At 57.5% G+C, this 20,380-nt stretch overlaps 1 protein-coding gene across 3 annotated transcripts in view; it reads left to right on the top strand.

Moving 5' to 3' along the window:
• The window catches only part of EPHA8 (EPH receptor A8), a 35,950-nt gene that overhangs the window by 10,480 nt on the left and 5,090 nt on the right, over positions 1 to 20,380 (top strand). For 2 of the 3 annotated variants that reach the window (XR_007478706.1, XM_049713217.1), the window contains exons 3-10: positions 986 to 1,649; positions 9,326 to 9,481; positions 11,709 to 12,044; positions 16,407 to 16,531; positions 16,607 to 16,769; positions 18,081 to 18,174; positions 19,157 to 19,224; positions 20,051 to 20,231. Coding sequence is in view for 2 of the 3 variants with exons in the window: in XM_049713217.1 (XP_049569174.1) it covers positions 986 to 1,649; positions 9,326 to 9,481; positions 11,709 to 12,044; positions 16,407 to 16,531; positions 16,607 to 16,769; positions 18,081 to 18,174; positions 19,157 to 19,224; positions 20,051 to 20,231 (1,787 nt within the window). In the remaining variant the exon portion in view is untranslated. The remainder of the gene's footprint in view (positions 1 to 985; positions 1,650 to 9,325; positions 9,482 to 11,708; positions 12,045 to 16,406; positions 16,532 to 16,606; positions 16,770 to 18,080; positions 18,175 to 19,156; positions 19,225 to 20,050; positions 20,232 to 20,380) is intronic. The other variant, XM_049713213.1, reaches the window with a different exon arrangement.

The following is a 20,380-nucleotide window of genomic DNA, read 5'->3' as shown; positions in this document are numbered from 1 at the left end:
CATCGTGGTTTTGATTTGAATTTCCCTGACGCTTAGTGATGTCGAGCATCTTTCCATGTGCTGTTTAGCCATCTGTGTATCTTCTTTAGATAAATGTCTATTCAAGTCCTTTGCCCATTTTTTAACAGGTCTGTTTGGTTCTTTGTTGTTCAATTGTAGGAGTTCCTTACATATTCTGGATGTTAATCCCATCTAAGATATGTGATTTGCAGATATTTTCTTCCATTCTGTGGGTTGCTTTTGCACTCTGTTGATAGTGTCAGTGATGGTCACTGGTTTATTTCTGAATCAGTGATTCCTGGCCAGCACCTGGCACAGGAGCAATCATACTCAACTTTCCCACATCCTGGTATCCCCCTTGCGTGGGATCCAGGCCAGCCCATGAGCCCCCAGCCTTAGGTTGGGGGCAGAGGGAACATCACACACAGCAAGGCAGAGGGAGTCCATCCATCAGACAGTCACTCAACAAGCACCAATGCAGGGGTTGCATCTGAAGGATTTGAGGCGGGGGGTGCAACACAGTCAGGTTCATGCATTAGAAAGGTCCTTCTGGCAGGTGATATGGAAGCTGGACCAGTGGGGTCACTGATTTCCCCAAGCAAGTCACCCCACTCTGGGAGTGACGGAGTAGCCGTGTAGAAATGAGGTCAGAGCTTTGTAGCTTTGGCATCAGTTCCAGTCCCAGCTCCATCACTCACTAGCTATGTGACCCCAGATGCATGGCTCTATGTCTGAGCCCCTCTGTTCCTCATCTGTGAAAAGGCAGCAAATAACACTTCCCCAGAAGGATGTGACACTCTATGAGATCACTTCTGTAGGGTGCACGGCATCTGGCTGACAGTCCGCTGGAAGGTCAGCTCCTCGAGGCTGAAGAACATTCCGTCTTCTTCCCCAGGAAGCCACCAGCACAGTGCATGTGGCTTGTGGTGAGAGAGGGCCAGGTGCTGCCTCTCGTTTCAGCTGGCTGTGCTCTCTCTGCCCGCAGTGGGACTCCATCAACGAGGTGGACGAGTCCTTCCGGCCCATCCACACATACCAGGTGTGCAACGTCATGAGCCCCAACCAGAACAACTGGCTGCGCACCAGCTGGGTGCCCCGCGACGGCGCCCGGCGCGTCTACGCCGAGATCAAGTTCACCCTGCGGGACTGCAACAGCATGCCCGGCGTGCTAGGCACCTGCAAGGAGACCTTCAACCTCTACTACCTGGAGTCGGACCGTGACCTGGGCGCCAGCACACAGGAGAGCCAGTTCCTCAAAATCGATACCATCGCGGCCGACGAGAGCTTCACCGGGGCCGACCTGGGTGTGCGGCGCCTCAAGCTCAACACGGAGGTGCGAGGTGTGGGCCCCCTCAGCAAGCGTGGCTTCTACCTGGCCTTCCAGGACATCGGTGCCTGCCTTGCCATCCTGTCTCTCCGCATCTACTACAAGAAGTGCCCCACCATGGTGCGCAACCTGGCCGCCTTCTCGGAGGCGGTGACGGGGGCCGACTCATCCTCGCTGGTGGAGGTGCGGGGCCAGTGCGTGCGGCACTCCGAGGAGCGGGACACGCCCAAAATGTACTGCAGCGCCGAGGGCGAGTGGCTGGTGCCCATCGGCAAGTGCGTGTGCAGCGCGGGCTACGAGGAGCGGCGGGATGCCTGTGTGGGTGAGCGCACCTCTGTGCGGGTGGGCCGGCAGCTGGGCTCAGTCTGGGCAGGGATGCTGGGGGCCGGGGAGCAGGCTTGGCACAGTCAGCAAGCTCCTGGGTGGTGCACACAGCACCTGGGAAGATGCGTGAACCTCCAGCGTTCCTGTGTCACCAGGCCACCCACGTGTGTGTTGTGTGTGTGCTATGGGGTGGGAGACACACCACAACCAGGTGGACCCTCCGTGGGCATCATGATGTACCCAGAGAGGTACATCTCTGGGCACCAGTGTGATTGGGAATACTACTGGGTGCGTGCCTGTGCTAGGGAACAGTGATGTGACCTAACATGTCCAGCATTATTCTAAGCACTTTTCACGTATTAACTCATTTAATCCCCACAACCATCCAGTGAAACAGGAACTACTGTTATCCTGGCTTTAAACATGAGGGCACTGAAGCACAGACAGGCAAAGCAACTTGCCCAAGGTGACACAGCTAGGAAGTGGCAGAGCTATGATTTGAACCCAGAAGTCTGGCTCCAGAGTCTGGGCTCAGAACCACTAAACTTCTAACCTGTTGGGCGGGAGGAGGTGTGGGTTAGAATCAGGGCTCAGGGCGAATGTGTGGCGTACAGGGCCATTGTGAGCTTATGCGGGCAGGGGCACCCCGGGAGGACTGTCTGGGGTGGGCATGTCACAGCCTGCCTGTGTTCAGGGGGAACTTATCTAGGGATGTGGGGGAAGGGACGGCCAGGAGCACTTGGGTCATGAAATAACTCCTGTTCCCACAGGGTACTGCTGGGGTTCCTGTGTCACAGACCAGGAGCCGGATCCAGAGCCCAGGCTGTGTGCATGTGTGTGTGGCCAGCAGACCCCTATGTGGGGGCAGTGCAGCCAGGCATCCTGACAGCCCAGGAACCCTGGGAGGGCTGGTGTGCACAGACAGCTGGTGCCCCAGCTATTAGTGGTCTCCACCTGGTTGCCCTTCCTTGATCTCCCCAGGGACTAGACACATGGCACTCAGAGCTCAGTGAAGCCTGCTTCTGGGACCATTGGTTCTCCTGAGGGAGGAGATGTTCCTGGGCAGGGATCAGAGAGACTAGGGCCTGTCCCCAGACAGCCTCAGTGAAAACTGGGACAGGGCCCTGAAAGACACTAGAAATATCCTCTGAGCCCTTTGCTGGTACTACACAGGCCCTGAGACCACAGTTAGAGGGACCTTCAGGCCTCTCAGCATCACCCCTCTGCCCTAGCCGGCAGGAAGGCCCCTTGGTGCTCGCAGGACTGAGCAGGACACAGGCTGACAGTTTCAGGTGATGTGCAAAGTAGCTTCAGAGTCCAGCCTGGTCCAGCTTAGGAGTTATCTTGCCCCGAGATCTCCAGGACTAGATTCTTCTGTCCAGCCATCAGGCCCTTTCTGGCCCCTCTCTGGGGCTCTCTGATTTCCTTAAGAAAGCTTTTTTCATACTTCCAGCTGCCACGAGTCTTCACTCTCCTGGACCCTAAACCCCAAAGCACCTTCTGTGACATTTGCCTGTTTCTGGATTTGTTCTACCCCCTGTGGCCTAGTTTTCAAGGCTCTCCAGGCCTCCAGCCTCTCCTGGTTCCTTCACAGACATCCCTGTACTTCTCAACTTCCCTCTGGGTAGTAACAATAACAACAAACATCCCTGTTGCCTATACAGCTTGCAAGGGGATTCCTAGCACATCCATTCATTGGCTCGTTGTAGCAAGGCAGGTATTACAATTCCATTTTACAGATGGGAAAACTGAGGCTCAAGAGGTAGTGTCCTGCTTAGGTTCAGAGCTGGTGAGAGGTGGAGCTGGGCTCTGAGTCAGGTCTGTCTTACTCTGAGCCATGTGTGTAGGCTTTTCACCTATCCCTGGCCTATCCTGACTGCATTCCCCGCTAGAGCCAGCTCCCAACATCCCCTTATTCAGATGGGGATATAAAGTCCCTTTGTGACAATTTTTTGAGTGTTTGCCGTGTGCCAGGCACTTTAATGAGCACATAGTACACATTATGTCAGTTACTCATTCTGTTGAGCATCTACTGTGTCCCGGGCATCAGGAATAGAGACACAGGGCATCCCTGCCTTCGGGGAGTTCACAGTTTCTCATCCTTACAATATTCCTCTAAGCGAGGTATTATATCCCCATCTTACAGACATGAAAAACTGAGTCCCTTCAACTTAAGTGGCAGAGTAGGGATCTGACCCCGTGTTGTCTCACTCCAGAGCCCTGAACTGCTTCCTCTGCCCACAAAGCTCTCTGCGAAGCCCCCTGGGGTAACGTTAAAAAGGTTAGTAACCAGGACAGTATAAGCTGTAACAGTCGGGCAGGCTAGCCAGTAGATACCTGCTCAAGGTCAGCTGCCCCCAACCCTGGATTGAGCCAGTGAGCACAGCAGGCCACTTGTTTGTACAGAGTACATCCTTGCCCTTAGGAGGGAGACTGGTCCTCCTGACTTCGGGGTTGGGGCCTCACTCAGAGGTACTGCTCCAGCCTCCTTTTTTGATAGAGATGGGAAGTGGAGCCCAAAGAGGGAATGCGTCTTGCCCAAGGACCCACAGCATGTCAAGGGCAGGACTCTTGGTGGAAACTCCACGGCCTGAGCAGGGGGACCTCCTCAGAGCTGGGAGAAGCCAAGGCCACTCCCATTTCCTGATGCTGCTGGCACGTTAATAAAAAATAATGAAGAAATGCCAAAGCAGGGTTAGGGAATTGCAGCATATTATGAATTTTACATTTAAATCACAATGCAGTGTAATTATGCCAGTTGCAAGATAATTACAGGTTTTATAAAAAATATTAATTCATAGTGCACTGCAGGCAGTGACGTTTGGGGGCGGGATGCCGGCGGTATGCGGGCCTTTCACTGTTGTGGCCTCTCCCGTTGCGGAGCACAGGCTCCGGATGCGCAGGCTCAGCGGCCATGGCTCACGGGCCCAGCCGCTCCGCGGCATGTGGGATCTTCCCGGACCGGGGCACAAACCTGTGTTGCCTGCATCGGCAGGCGGACTCTCAACCACTGCGCCACCAGGGAAGCCCAGGGGGATGCCGGTTTTAAATCGCACGAGGAGAGACTTTTCTTAACCCTGTAGGTGGGCTTCTGTGCTTGTCTGTTAACCTCCTTCAAAGAAACAGCACAGGTGCAAAACTGAGGCCCTCCCCCAATGGGAGGCCTGGGCCAGCGGCCCTGCAGTGTCGCCCATCCCCACCCCTCCCTAGTGGGTAGCCTGAGAGTGGGAGAGGGTGGGGCACGAGCAGGAGCTGGATACAGACTGGGGGTGCCTTTGCTGGGCTGCTTGAGATGGCCTGTCAAAGCTGGAGCCCCCTGCCCAGCCTGAGCGGGGCCTCCTGAGACCCGAGGGGCCCTGGCCTTCTCCATCGGGCAGTTCTGTCTGAGCAAACAGGGCTGGGAGAGGGGGTCCCGGCTTCCCCCACCCGAGTGCCCCCCCCCCCTTCCTTCTGGTGATAGGAGAAGGGACCCAGAGCTTGAGGGCTGCAACAGCGGCCAGGCCCATGGAGAGAGCCACCCTCCCAGCTGCCAGGTTCCCATCTCGCTAGTCTCACCCTCAAGGCTCCCCTCAGAAGTGGCTGGGTAGCAGTTGCTTTTACGGAGAAGACAATAAAGCCCAGGAGGGGGGACCAGCCCAATCACATGGCTTTTTAGCATCCTTATGGAGACTGCACTCGGGCCTCAGGGACCCACGGAAGAACGTCAGAGCCACGCGGAGCTAGTCCAGTTTACCAGTGGGGAAATGGAGGCCCAGAGAGGCGAAGTGACTGACCCAAGGGCACACAGCTAGGAGTGGTTGATTGAATCCCAAATCTCCCAACCCCCTGACCAGAAAGCTCCCCACACTACCCAGTTCCTGACCCAGTGACCTCCCCCCACACGTGGCTGCATCCCCCCCACCCCCTCCAGAGAGAAGAAGGACCTCTCAGAACATCACCCAACAGAGCAGCCCCCAGAGTCTCCTGGCTACCGTCCTTTCTGTCACCTGGACACAGAATATGAACCACCCTCTGTGGCCCTAATCATCTTTCTATAAATATCAGAGCATCTCATTTCAGAGGGGCCGCATGAACAACGAGCTCTTCTGCCTTCCTGACTGTGTTCAAAATCTGATTTAGAATTAATTTCCTTTGGTCGGCCACCAGCAGACACCTTATTTGTCAAATCTCAAGCTCTTCGTGGGGGAGAGGAGAGAGGTGGCCGGGGTCTCCATCAGCTTGCCGGCCTGACAGGCGGCCTGGGCAAGGTGCCCTCGGCAGGGGCAGGAGCCCCTCCTGGCGCACGGCCGACACCGGGCACTGCAGACTCCGGAAGCGCCCTGGGTCTACGGGCAGCCGGGCCCCAGCCCAGAGCCGCTCCATCTGTCTCGGCCATTAATTCCCGGCTCTGCCTCCAGGTCTCCGGGCTCCCCGAGGCCTGGTGATTAGTATTCTTATTCAAGATTATTTTATTTTCATTGAGCGGATTAATCTAGCCTTGACACTTTATAGCCATATGGGTATTAGCCGAGCGTGTGAGAACCGCCCACTGGTGAAGTGGCAGGATGGCGGGGCCGTCTCTAAGCAGAGGCCGGGTGTTGAGAGGCTGGTGGGGGAAAGACTGGGGTTTGCAACCTGGCTTAGCGGGGACCCTGGGGCGAGGCACTCAAGCTCCCCAGCCTCTGTTTCCTCTCTGCCAAACAGACGTATACATGCTGACTGCATACAGTGGTAATGAGTGCCAGGCGCTGTGCTCTTGTGAATTCACGTGTATTCACTCTTGTCATCCTCACAACAGCCCTCGGAGGTGGGAACTATTATTGTCCCCATTTTCCAGATGAAGACACAGAGGCCCAGCAACTTGCCTAATGTCACTTAGCCTAGGGGAAGGGGCTGGAAAAGAAAAGGAACCCAGGCAGCCTGCTCCCAAGTTTCTACTCTTTAACACCCGAGGACTAGCACAGCTCTGAATGGTCAGGGACTCAGAAAACAAAGGCTGGGGCTTCCCTGGTGGCGCAGTGGTTGAGAGTCCGCCTGCCGATGCAGGGGACGCGGGTTTGTGCCCCGGTCCAGGAAGATCCCACATGCCGCGGAGCGGCTGGGCCCATGAGCCATGGCCGCTGAGCCTGCGCATCCGGAGCCTGTGCTCCGCAACGGGAGAGGCCACAGCAGTGAGAGGCCCACGTACCGCAAAAAAAAAAAACAAAAAAAACAAAGGCTGTCATGTTGTGCCATGCATCACACCAAGATGTCACCGCACGTGTCCTGGTCTGCCCCTCACTGCTCTGACAGCTCCTTGAAAGCAGCACTAGGTCTTATTTACGTCCGGTCCGTGGCTCAGTAAATTTGGGTGAAGGAATAAATAAAGGACAGAATAAGCAAACGGTTCCCGAGATTTTGATCAAGGTGGACCCGATCAGTACAGTGAGGAAGAGTGTCATTCATTTCAGCCACAGGTTCGATAAATGTTTGCTGGTGAAGTGCAAAGCCCGTTTCCTCTGCTTCTTGGGCTCAGAAGGAAGCTCTTAGGCTGTGCCCGGGCTTCTGGGAAGAGGAGGGGAGATCACAGGGTGTCAACTAGGACCCTCTCCACAACTCCAAGCACCCAGCCCCCAGTCAGGCCTGAGCCCTCTTGGGGTCTCCCCAGGGGGCAGGAAAGAGGTCTCAAAACTGAGGCACATTCTCGCTGACTTCCCAGCCTATAAGCCCCTTCTGGCTCCATGGCCTCTGAGTCCGGGAAGCAACTTAAGGGCATCATCATTTCTCCTGATTTCAGGTTTTCTCTCAAGTTTGTCGAATTTTACAAATTAACCTAATTTTAGCTATTACGATAAAGAGGTACAATCAAATAAGTGACATAGCTTTGCAAATGAAGCTTCTCTCAAGCACTGAGTTTTCTAGAAAGAGACTTATCGGAGAGAGATCCCAGGGAGTTTCCTGGTGGTCCCCGTTGCAGAGGAGTTCAGTTCCACAGATGGAGCTGGGAGCTGCCTGGCTGGGCAGCATTTGGTCCTCCTGAACCCCTGGGTTGTCTTTCTGCCCAGAGCAGATAATGGCCGGATTAGCTCACTTTGAAAACTCCCACCAGTGTTGACAACTTCTACCCTGAGCCAGACCCTAGGAACTTTGAGATGAATAAGGCGGCCCTGCCCTGTTCACAAGGATCTACCCACAAGCAGAGAAAGAGTCAGACACACAGATGAAAAAGCACAGCCATAATGTTGCAGGTGGTGAGACCGAACAGGGATGCAAAGATGGAGAGAGGAGTGGTTGCTTCTGTGTGTGTGTGTGTGTGTGTGTGTGTGTGTGTGTGTGTGTGTGTGTGTACATGTGGAGACGTGGAGCGGTCCAGAAAGATTTCATCAAAGGCACAGTTAAAATGAATCTTGAAAGAATTCGACAGGGTGACAAAAAGAAAAGGCACAGCATGTGCAAAGGCCCCGAGACAGGAAACAACTCCTGAGTGTGGGGAATGGCCAGTCCTTTAGTTCGGCCTGAGGGAGAGGGAGTGGCCCTGAAGGAGGCTGCAGGGAGGCTTTGAACACCAGGCTTTATTGTTTAGGCCATGCGGAGCCTGTGAGGGATTGGCCCAGCAGCAGTGTCATTTTAGAGAGTCCCTCAACCCACAACATCGCACTTCCTGCACGGCTGACTCGTTCTCAGCCTTTAGGCCACAACTCAAAGACCTTCTCAGGGAAGGTCGCTCCTCCCACCATTTACGCTTTGCCACATCCTCTGCTTTATTTCCTTCTGGAAATGATCACAGCCTCATTTACTGTGTCTCCCCCTGCCGCCTTGAAAAATGCCAGCTTCTTGAGGGCAGACGCCATGTGGACCTTGTTTGTGGCTGTGTCTCTGGCACAGAATAGGTGCTCATAGTTACTGGCTAAAGGAATAGTCATCTCGCGGGCAGTGGGGCTGGGGAGGGGGTGCTGGGGGCCAGGTTTGGAGGCTGCTGTGGTCATCAGGAGCAAGATGTGTGTGCCTCTCAGAGGCCGGAGAGAAGGTCAGATACGAGAAACATATCGGGTCAGCCACGGTGAGACTGGGAGGGTCAGGAGCCTGCAATTCCTGGACGATCAGCATTGTTCGGGGCGCTTGTAAAACACAGATTCCCAGGCCCCACCCCTGGCTCTTCTAACTCAGTGGCTGTGATGGGGCCGGGGTCTGTGTTTTTATAGGGATGGTTCCACGCCTGTCCGTGTTTGGGAACCTCTGGTCTCATCACACACGTCTCTTCCAGTCACGTTCCTCCCCCACCCCCATTCCCTCTCTGGCTTTCAGGTCACACCCCTGGGGTTTCGGCCCCCCTCAGATTCTTAGCCTTGACCCCTGCCCCTGAGGCTGGTGTCTCGTTCAAGGACAAGTGCCCTGTGAACGACAGAGCCTGGGTGGGAGGGGCCATTGGAGGATTCAGAGAGGCTCCGCCCTGTGCTGACTATGGGGCTGGGACTCAGGTGTCAGGGTCCCAGCCTCAGCTCTGCCTCCGACTCGCTGTGCAACCCTATGTAAGTCAGAGGCCCTCTCTGAGCTTCAGTCCCTCCATCTGCAGATGAGAGTAGGAACAGGTGATGCTGAAGGGCTGCACCTCTGTCCCTCAGGGGATCCCCCAGGAACCCCGGGGCCAGAGAGCTGCCCCTGAGGCCCATCAGGGTGGCCCGGCAGGCTCACCTGAAGCCTCCTTCTCTTCCACAGCCTGTGAGCTGGGCTTCTACAAGTCGGCCCCCGGGGACCAGCTCTGCGCCCGCTGCCCTCCCCACAGCCACTCTGCAGCCCCTGCCGCCCAGGCCTGCCGCTGCGACCTTAGCTACTTCCGTGCAGCCCTGGACCCGCCGTCTGCAGCCTGCACCCGTGAGTACCACCCCGTGGCCCCAGAACCCTCGAGACTAGGCTAGGACCCCATGCTCGGCCCCTCAAGCTCCCAGGGAGCCAGGTCTCAGTGGGTGAGGCAGGGACAGGTGGCTCTCATGGGCCAGGGGCCAGTCTGGGGATGGGGGGTGACTCTGACCCCTCAACAATGGCCTTGACCTCTCTGGGCTCCCAGCTTCTTGTCATAGGTCACCTGCCATCTCTCCAGTGGAAATCATAGGTCACCTGCCATCTCTCCAATGGAAATCTTTCCATTCCTCCCTCGGTCTCTCCTCTCTGCTCCAAAGGGCAGGACAGAACTGGACTCATGCCCTTCCCAGCACCAGGTGGCTTTGGTCATCTTCTGACCCAAGGGTCATGCCAATGTCCTGGGGGCTGGGGTGGGCAAGCTGGGGGACTGCCCGTGCGGCAAGGCGGGCATCAGAGGAGCCGCCCCCACCCCTGCCCCGCCTCACTGCCATCCTTGAGAGACTGGGGGGAGCTGCAGAATTCGGGGAGCTGCTGTAGTGGGGGGGGTGCATGATTGTGTATATGGAGTGGGTGTGCCTGCGTGTGTCGGATTCTGTGTGTGCCTTGGGAGGCCTGCAGCGATTATGACTGTGTGTGTCCTTGTCGGTAGCAGTTCATGCAGAAGATGCCTGCATAGAGTGTGAGCGTTCAAGTGCTTGTGCCCACGTGTGTAAAGTGTTCTTAGAGGGGTGTGTGCACACGTGTGTGTGCATCTGGGTACCTGGAACGGACTCATGAGTCCCCGTGGAGCTTGAACGAGCCTGCTTTGGGAGCTCAGCATGGACACACCTGGCCCTGCAAGGGAGGTGTGCGCCTGGAGAGGGTGAGGCGGCAGCGCGCATGCCCCATACCTGAGGGGACTCTGAGGGACTCCGGCGCCCTGCCTGCAGGGCTGCGTGACTGTCTTGGCATTTCTGCTGATGCAGCTCCTCCGTGGCCTCCCCTCCCCTGGCCCAAAGGGGCCTCTCACTCCCACCCCCGCTGGGGAGGAGCTGCAGCCAGTTCAGCCCACGCTGTTCACCAGCCTTGGGCTCTTGTGACGGGGTGAGGGGTACTTTACTCGGTGCTGACGGGTTTTGCCCCAGAATTTACCCCAACCTGATCTCCATCTCCCCCTCCCCCAACTTCCATCACCACCCTTCCCCAGACCCCCTGCACAGGGCAGGTAAGGGCCTAGGTGTATTCACATTGCTACACACACACATACCACACACGCGCACACACACACACACACTACACACATATACACACACCACACCACACACATGCGCGCACGAGTAAACCCTTCTTCCCTCCCTCCCTCCCTCCCTCCCCTGTTGTGCCCAGACCTGTGCCTTTGCCCCATGTGGGACCTGCTGAGAGGCGTGGTGACTGCTCTGGGCTCCTCAGGCCAGGTGAGCCCGGCTCTAGGTCACAAACATTTGCACTCAGCTGGCTGGACTCCAGTTTCTCTCCAAATCCACAATCCAGTGCCCTCCAGTTCTAGGAATCTTAAGATTGTAAAAGACTAGGCTTTCAGTATTCCACACCCTGCAGAGTCTAAGGTTCTTTATGATTCTGAGATTCTACAATTCTATTTTCTTAAGATCTAAGATTCCCAGCTTGAGATTCTGAGAGTTGGAATTCCATCGCCCCTCAGCCCTCCTGGTTCAAATCCCCACGCCCAGGATCCTGCCCCAACTCCCAGCCCCCAGCCCCGCCCCTCTCTCCAGTGTCCTTGGGCTGCCCAGACTGGGGCTCCCGTCCTGGGCAGTGGGGAGGGTCACTTGGTACACGGGGCTCTGCTTTTCTCCACCACAGTGTTCAGTGTCATTGACATTAAATCCAGCCAGGGGGTTAAGGAGTGGAGTGGGGGATGCAGATGACTGGGGCATCTCACACCCAGGGTAGCTGCTGTGTGCAGACTCTCCCCAGCTCTGGATGAAAATCCTGTGAAGCACAAACCCCAGGATCCAGGTGGTGCTACGTGGGGTGGGGGAAGGTCGGCTTCTGTGCCCAGACCCTGACTGTGCTCCCAATCTGATGGCAGAGACACTGCCTCTGCCCTCGGGGAGCTTCCAGAGGATGGAGTAGGTGTGCCCTTATCCTTAGGGAGCCCCAAGTATCATGGGGGAACCACAGCCCTTCCCTGACCTGAAGGGAGACTAGACCAGCCCAAATACATGCCCTCCACGCCCACCTGTCATTCTCTGCTTTCCAGGCCCCCCCTCGGCACCAGTGAATCTGATCTCCAGCGTGAATGGGACTTCTGTGACCCTGGAGTGGGCCCCTCCACTGGACCGGGGCGGCCGCAGTGACATCACCTACAATGCCGTGTGCCGCCGCTGCCCCTGGGCCTTGGGCCACTGCGAGACGTGCGGGGGCAGCACCCGCTTCGTGCCCCAGCAGACCAGCCTGGTGCAGGCCAGCCTGCTGGTGGCCAACCTGCTGGCCCACATGAACTACTCCTTCTGGATCGAGGCCGTCAACGGTGTGTCCGACCTGAGCCCAGAGCCCCGCCGGGCTGCCGTTGTCAACATCACCACGAACCAGGCAGGTAGGCGGAGACGCCCGTCCCCAGCTCCCGGGCCCTTCGTCCCCCCTGGCATCCGAGCACTGCGCGGACTTGCTGTGGCGTTTGGGCAAGCGCCTGCCTCTCTGGGCTCCGCCTTCCTCACCAGGACTCTGAGCTACAGGCTTCACGCCCTTAGAAAATTAAAACATGTTCCATAAGTGGAAGGAAACCAAAAAGCACAGAGGCAGGCTAGCATGACCATCCCAGGCCTGGGTTCTAGAATTTTCCCTCTCTGCCTCTGTCTCCTCCCTTTTGTGATAGGAGTAATCATACCTGCTCTGTTACTGAGGCTTAAATGAAGGAACTGAAAATGCTTAGCCCAGTACCTGGCCCACGGTACGTGCTCAATAAATGTCATTAAAATATCAAATCACTCTGATGATCATTTTCCAGAACAGCTGCCACTGCTGCCCCTGGGATGGATTTGGTCAGACTGGTCTGGACGACAACCACTTATCTCTCTGTTTCTAGCCAGTTGTTGGACTGAAGTTAGCCCCTTTCTTTCCAAATTCTGGTGCGTCCTGCCTGTCGAGTGGCAGCCTGACCCGAGGGCCGCCTGTGGCAGCTTCCCTGTTAACAGCGCCCCTAGCACGTGCCCTGTGGCTCCCCACCCCCGTCTCCTCCCAACACCACACAGGCCTGGCTCAGTGACTCCCTTCCCACCGTGTCACAGAGGAGGAGCTGAGGCCCGGAGCCAGCCAGGGTCACCACATAGAAGCGGCAGGTCAGGATTCGAACCCAGGTCTGCCTCACTCCCAAGTGAAATAGGCTTCCCAACCCTGAACCCAGGGCACCCCGTCCCTGACGCCAGGGCTTCTTCCTCCCAAGAGACCCTCATTCCTCTGGCACCTGTGGAGCACCTGTGAGATGCCAAGCTCTCTGCTCAGTGCTAGTGACGCAATGAGGACTAGGCCCTTGTGCGTGGTGCCAGGCCCCGCCCCTGCCCACATGTCTCTGGGGTGGCCGAGACAGGTGTCCAGCTGGTCAGGGGTGGAGGGCGGAGCAGAGAACCTACGGTGCTCACACTGCTCCGTGTGCTCCATCATTAAAAAGAACAGCCTCAGGCTTCCCTGGTGGCGCAGTGGTTGAGAGTCTGCCTGCCGATGCAGGGGACGTGGGTTCGTGCCCCGGTCCGGGAAGATACCACATGCCGCAGAGCGGCTGGGCCCATGAGCCATGGCCGCTGAGCCTGCGCATCTGGAGCCTGTGCTCCGCAGCGGGAGAGGCCACAACAGTGAGAGGCCCGCGTACCGCAAAAAAAAAAAAAAGAACAGCCTCCCGTGAGCCCACACACCCTTCCAGCCACGAGACTCCTTCTCTTACATGGAAGCTTCCTTAAAGAGCTCTCTTGCTCACACATCTGCGTCCTCTCCTCTGTGGGCCTCTTCGGGCACCTCCAGTCAGGTGCCTTTGCCCACCTATCCCCAGAAATTCAGTTTGCAGTGGGCACTCCACCCTCCCACCCCCCGCTCTTCTTTACTCCTTCTTGGAGTACTTTTCTCTTGCCTTCCATGCCCAGCCCACCCCCCACTTTCCATCCAGCTCTCTGGCCTGTCCTTCTCCATCTCCACCAGCCCCTTCTCTCTGCACAAATTCCCAAAAGCTGGAGGACCCCAGGCACGTCCGGACCCTCCTCTCTTTCCTACTTACCCAGCTCCATCTTGCCAGAGTGGGCCCATGGCTTTGAATTCCACCTTCGTGCTGATGTCCCCCAAGTGTGTCACCAGCACAGGCCTCTCCCCTGAGGTCCAGCTGCCCACTCCCATCTCCACTCGATGTGTTTCAGACACATAGCACCCCCAAACCAGCCCCTTCCCCAGGCCCCCATCTCAGGACGTGGCACTGCTGTTCATGGGGTTACTTGAGCCCCAAACCCAGCCGTCATCCTTGGCTATCCCTCCCTCGTGCCTCGTCCACCCACCAGCCAGTCCCACTGGGTCTCCCTTCAGCGTGACCCCCTCCACACTCCAACCCCTCCACCCCGTACACACACATGCCATCGGTCCTAGTCAGCTCAGACTGCCATAACACATACCATAGGCCGGGGCTTAAAGCACAGACGTTTACAGCTCACGGCTCTGGAGGCCGGAAGTCCAAGGTCAAGGTGCCGGCCAATTTGGTTCCTGGTGAGAACCCTCTTCCTGGCTTGCAGACGGCTGCCTTCTCGCTGTGTCCTCACATGGCAGAGAGAGAGAGGGAAAGAGAGAAAGAACTCTCTGGTGTCTCTTCTTAGAAAGGCATCAATGCCCCCATCTAAACCTCATTGTCTCCTGAAGGCTCCATCTCCAAATACTATCGTGTTGGGGGTTAGGGCTTCAGTAGACGAATTTTGGGAGGGGACACAATTCAGTCCATCTCATGTTGCCTGGACAACCCTGCACCATGATTCAGGGGACCCATCAGACCCTCCCCTGCCCACCTCCCCAGCCGCACCCCATCCACTGTCGCCGGGCTCTCTCCCTTCCAGCCACACTGGCCTCGGGTCCTCATCCTTGGACACACCAAGCCCTTCCCTGCCCTGGGCCTTGGCCTTGCCTCTCGGTCGGAATGACGTGCTCCTCCCTGTGACGTTCCCCTCGCTGCCTCCTTCAGTCCTCGGTTAGCTGTCCCCCCAGCCTCTGGGAGGCCCACCTGGACCACCTCAGCTGAAATGGCCCCGTTCCCTCCTGGGCCCCTGCAGACGTAAGGTCCTCTCCATCACGGCACCCTCTTCATGTCTTCCATGCACCTAGCATACCTGTAATTATGCATTGATTCGTTTTCTTATTAACTCTGTCTCTCTTAACTAGACCATAAGCTCCTTGAGGGCTGTCTTGGGCACTGCAGTATCCCCAGGTCCTAGCCCACTGCCCAGCACGTGGGAGTCATTCAGGAAATTCTAGGGCGATGATGCAGTGGACACCCACAGCTCTGGGCTGGGGGCCTGGGGCAGACAGCAGCCCTGAGCAAATGCGGGAGGTCTGTCCTCAGAGACCACTTGCCCTCCCCCTCCCCGGGCTTCCCCGTAGCCTCTTCTCTACACCCCCCTCCTCCCTGGAGCCCTCTCTGGTGCTCCGCCCTGTTTCCGTCCCACCTCTGAGCCCCAGTCTCCCTCTGTGTCTGCCCCACTCACACAGCACCTCTTGCCTTGCAAATTTTTTGGTTTTTAAGAGGCACCCACGTGTTCTAGCACTGGTGCCTGTCCCACACGTACAGTGGTCTTCTCTGAGCCTCACCTCCGCCTGGCAGCTGGTGCCCAGCAGCTTCACTTTCTGGGTGGAGAAACTGCCCGGAGGTAGTCATGGGTCCAGCCAGCAAGAGACGGGCCGGGTTGCGAAGCCAGACCTGATTCCCAGGTTGGTGGGCTCTCCCCTGTACCACACCCTCCAGCTTAACTGTGGAGTCGCTTCTTAATTTTTCATGTCAGCATCGTCCAGCAGCATTTATTGGGCATCTACTATGTGCAGTCCCTGCCTCGGGGAGCTCCCACGTGTGCCAGAGAGACGGGATGCCCAGTTATGAGGCCAGAGCTGGTCACATGGGGCAGGTGGGGGGCACGGGAGGAGTAGGGCAGAGTCGGAACTCGGGTGAGCAGAGGGGAGGGCTGCGGCTGGAGGGGTCAGGGAGGACGGGGTTGCAGCTCTGAGGGCAGTCCCTTCGGTTTGGCTGTGGCCGGGTCGACATCCGACCCTTCCCAACAGACTCACCTCAGGGGTAATCGCACTGAGCACAGGAGTGGGGGAGGGAATGAGCAAGGGGGCGAAAGGGTGACCTAGTGTGACTTCGAGAATCCTTGAGCTCACATGGGCCTCAGGCTCAGCTCATGTCCTTTCAAACCCAGGCAGTGAGGGCATTGGTTCCCTTGGTTCTTCCCCTCCTTTCTCCTTTTCTTCCTCCCTCCTCAGGGCTCCTGAGAGCATGCTCCACACCAGGCCCTGGGCGGGGGTGGGTGACACGGAGACAGAGACATCAGGTGATGGGGCCTCAGGGTCGACAAGTGCGGCTGCTCGATGGGGCTGGCGGGGGTGCAGCCTGCTTCCAGTGGGTGGGCTTGGCCAGAGAGGAGGAGGAGACAGTGGAAGTTGCGGAGTCAGGCCTCATCTGGGTCAAGCCAACTCCGGCATCCCAGTTGGGAGCCAGGCTGTGCCAACCCCAGATAACTGACCATGGTGGCAGCCAGTGATTTGCCAGGAGGAGCAGAGGGTACTGGCTCTCCTGGGGCGGCAGGACAGTTAGCAAGGTGAGTGTGGCCCAAGCCAGCATCCCTGGGCGGGGCCTGAGGAAGGAGCAGACAGAGGCCCTTCCCCATCATCACCCGTCCACCCATCTGACCTGACCGAGCTCCCTTCCCTCCCCCTGCCCCAGCCCCGTCCCAGGTGGTGGTGATCCGCCAGGAGCGGGCGGGGCAGACCAGCGTCTCGCTGCTGTGGCAGGAGCCAGAGCAGCCCAATGGCATCATCCTGGAGTACGAGATCAAGTACTACGAGAAGGTACCCACAGGGAGGGGAGAAAGAGGGAGGCCACCAGGCCGGGGACCCTTGGCTGACCACCCCTCCCACGGGCAGGACAAGGAGATGCAGAGCTACTCCACCCTCAAGGCTGTCACCACCAGGGCCACCGTCTCGGGCCTCAAGCCGGGCACCCGCTACGTGTTCCAGGTCCGAGCCCGCACCTCGGCTGGCTGTGGCCGCTTCAGCCAGGCCATGGAGGTGGAGACCGGGAAACCCCGTGAGTGCAGGGAGGGGGGAGGGCGAGGGAGCTGGGCCAGGCGCCAGGGCCAGGACCAGGGTCGTGGTGGTCAGAGGAGGGGCACGAGTGCATGCTGAGCTGGTGCGTGGGCCAGATCAGCATTTTGACAGGTGAAAAGACAGGCTCAGAGGAGGAAAGTTACACGCCCGAGGTGACAGAGCTCGTAACAGCCCATCAACTGCAGGCTTTCCCCGAGCATCAGCGTGACTTGCAGGCATCATGGTGCCCTTTGCTAGCAGGACTACCTTATAATCGTCCCAGAGACCCTCTAGTGAGTTGGCAATATCTACATCCCCATTTTACAGGTGAGGAAAATGAGGGTCAGAGCAGTAAAGCGATTTGCCCAAGGTTACCCAGCAGAGCAAGACTTGAACCTGGTCAGCTTGGGGACAAACTCTGTGCCCTTCCCCAGTATCATCCTGTCCTGCACCCCCTGCCTCCAGAACAGCGGTTCCCACAGTGTAGTCCAGGACCAGCAGCAGCTGCAGCCCCTGGGAGTTATCAGAAATGCTGATTCTCAGGCCCCACCCCAGACCTTCGGAAGCAGAAACCCTGGCGCTGGGGGCCCAGAAATTTTGGTTTGATCATACCTTCAGGGTGATTCTGAGGCCCATTCAAGCTTGGGAACCCCCTGCCCCCATCTCCAGCCCGTTGGGGTCTTCTCCTATACTCAGCACCCTCCAGGGGGGCAGTGCTAAGACAGATGGTTCAAGGCTGACTTGATGACCTTCCTCAACCTGGCACCCCCTTGGCACTTGTGTGTCTCAAGTGCTCTTAGGTCTGATACCATGTTGAGACCGCCCTGGTAGGAATCCTGCCCGGCTCCATCCCATTTGCTGTGTGTCCTTGAGTAAGTTCCTTGAGTTCTCTGGGCCTGATTTTCTCATCTGACAACTCACGATAATACTGGGTTATCCCTGGAAGGGATGTGGGTCACTGGCTGGAATGTGCAGCTCTCCGTGTATTCAGCTTTGTCACTCTCACAGTAACGGGCAGGTCAGGCGTTTCTGGACTCATACTACAGGTGAGAAAGCTAAGGCTCAGAGAAGTCTAGTGACTCGGCCCAGGTTACACAGTCCCAGGAAGTGGTGGCACCAGGTTGGAAAGCAGGATATTGAAGGGGAGACTTGTAGAGGGGAGGGTGGGGCAGAGGAGGATGCAGCCTGCGCCCCAGCTCTGGGCTGGCTCACAGCCGAGGAGGCTGCCGCCGGGCCCCAGGAAGGCCGCCAGACCTCTGGCCCTGAGGCCAGGGCTGAGTGGCTGGCCCCCTAGCCTGCTTTCCCCCCACAGGTTCCCGCTACGACACCCGGACCATCGTCTGGATCTGCCTGACACTCATCACTGGCCTGGTCGTGCTTCTTCTCCTGGTCATCTGCAAGAAGAGGTGGGTGGTCCTGGCCCCCGGCCACCCCAACCCCCTCCCCTGGAGCACTGTGTCTCCTGCCTGTCCCCAGCCCTGCTGATCCAGTGATCCCCTGTGCCTGGGCTCACTGACAGATATACCTGTTCTTCCTTCCTCCTTCTTGGGACGCTTTTCTCTTGCCTTCCATGTCCGGCTCACCCCCCACTTTCCATCCACCTGTCTGGCCTCTCTTCCATCTCCTCCAGCCCCTTCTCTGCACAAGTTCCTGAAAGCAGGAGGGCCCCAGGCTGGTCTGGGACCCTTTTCTCTTTCCTACTTACCCAGCTCCAGCTTTCCTGAGTAACCTTATCAGGGCCCACGGCTTTGAATTCTGCCTTCGCGCTGACATTCCCCAGGTGTGCCCCCAGCACAGGCCTTCCTCCTGAGGCCCAGCTGCCCAGCCCCATCTCCACTCGGATGTGTTTCAAACACACAGCACCCCCAAACCAGCCCACCGACTAAGTAGGTGTCAGAAGTGGGACAGGACCCAGGTCTGTTAAAACTAAAGACCACGCCCTTAGTTACTCTCCCCCTCCCACTGTTCCAGAGGGAGGTGGTGCGGGCTTAGGGTCCCACTCAGCGAGGATTGGAAAGAGCATCCGTAGATGGAGAAACTGAGGTCCAGGGAAGGGAAGGCGCTTGCCAAGGTCACACGGCGGAGCTGGCCTCAGAAGCCTCATCTCCCAGCCCCTCTACCCGGGGTGCTTTCATGTAAAATTGAGCTAATAATGCCATAGACTTTGCTGTGAGGGCCAAGTGGACTTGATTTTGTAAATTATATGGTGTTTATAAATGTCACAGTTCAGCTGGGTTGAGAGCCTGAGGTTGGGACTGCCCCCCTGCAGGGGCAGGGACTGGGGTGGCAGAAGCTGACCTGAAAGGGGAAGGGGGGTAGAAGGGAGGAGTTTGGACGTGTTCCTGAACGGGGTCAGGGCTGAAACCAGGGACAGTCCACCCTCCACAGGCACTGCGGCTACAGCAAGGCCTTCCAGCACTCGGACGAGGAGAAGATGCACTATCAGAACGGGCAGGGTGAGTGCAGGGCCCAGGGATCTGAATGCAAAAGCAGAGGTCACAGTAGGACCCAGTGCTGGTTTGGGGGTGGTGCAGGTGGGAAGGGGAAAGGCGCCCACAGAAAAGACTAGAGCCCCAGAGAGAGACGGCAGGCTGTCACAGAGACCTGAGCCCCCAGAGGTGCAGTGCTGTGCAACTTGCCTGGGTTTGAAGAGGATGGTACGGACCCTCTGTCTCCCCAGGGAAATGCACAGATATTGGCATTCACGCACAATTTCACATACACCTTTGGGGGGGTCATATACTCTTGGACAAGAACCCCTGCTACAAAGAACTTTTTCAGGACCCTGCAGAAACCTCAGAAAACAGGGCAAATATGGGGATGCCTACCTCAATGCCCCACTTCTTTGCCCACGGCAGAATCAATCATGGTACTGATTCCCGTGGAGCCTGAATGCGGTCTCAGAATCCTTCTTAACACAGTCTTCTAGAGACCCGCTTTCCATCAGTCTGAGTTGGCACTGTGATGTGACCTTTTTTGGTCACATTCCTACCCTAGGACAATTGAGAAAGGTCTTAAGGACCCTAAAAGTAACCCCAGAAAAATGACAGACAGGCTCACAACTCACGAGAAATCCCAAAGTCCCCTAGAGAGCTCAGAGCTACTCCACAGAGACCCTGCTTACACTTGGCAAGCACTGATTGGGCACCTGTTTGCCACCACATCCTGGGATTCCCGGAGACACTTCTCACTCCACCACCAGTCCCGTCCCAGGCCCAGGGAATGCTGGGAGAGAATGTCCTCATGGAGCCCACCGATGGCCCTTCTCTCCTGGCCCCTCAGCACCTCCACCCGTCTTCCTGCCCCTGCACCACCCTCCGGGGAAGATCCCAGAGCCCCAGTTCTATGCAGAACCCCACACCTACGAGGAGCCGGGCCGGGCGGGCCACGGTTTCACCCGCGAGATCGAGGCCTCTAGAATCCACATTGAGAAGATCATTGGCTCCGGTGAGCTTCAGGGATTGTGAGTGTGGGGACATCACAGGGGGTGCCCAGGGGAGGGACACCCAGTGCAGAGGGACGGGGGAACCAAGGTGCCCGGCATGGCCAGACACTCGGGTGTGTGGGGCTGGGAGAGTGCAGAGTCTGGGGTGAGGGGAGGAAGGTCCCACC

Source organism: Orcinus orca, chromosome 1 (assembly GCF_937001465.1).
Source record: "Orcinus orca chromosome 1, mOrcOrc1.1, whole genome shotgun sequence".
NCBI classification, from domain to species: domain Eukaryota; kingdom Metazoa; phylum Chordata; class Mammalia; order Artiodactyla; family Delphinidae; genus Orcinus; species Orcinus orca.
The sequence above is the reverse complement of the archived record's forward strand: the minus strand, read 5'-3'. Positions and strand labels throughout refer to the sequence as shown.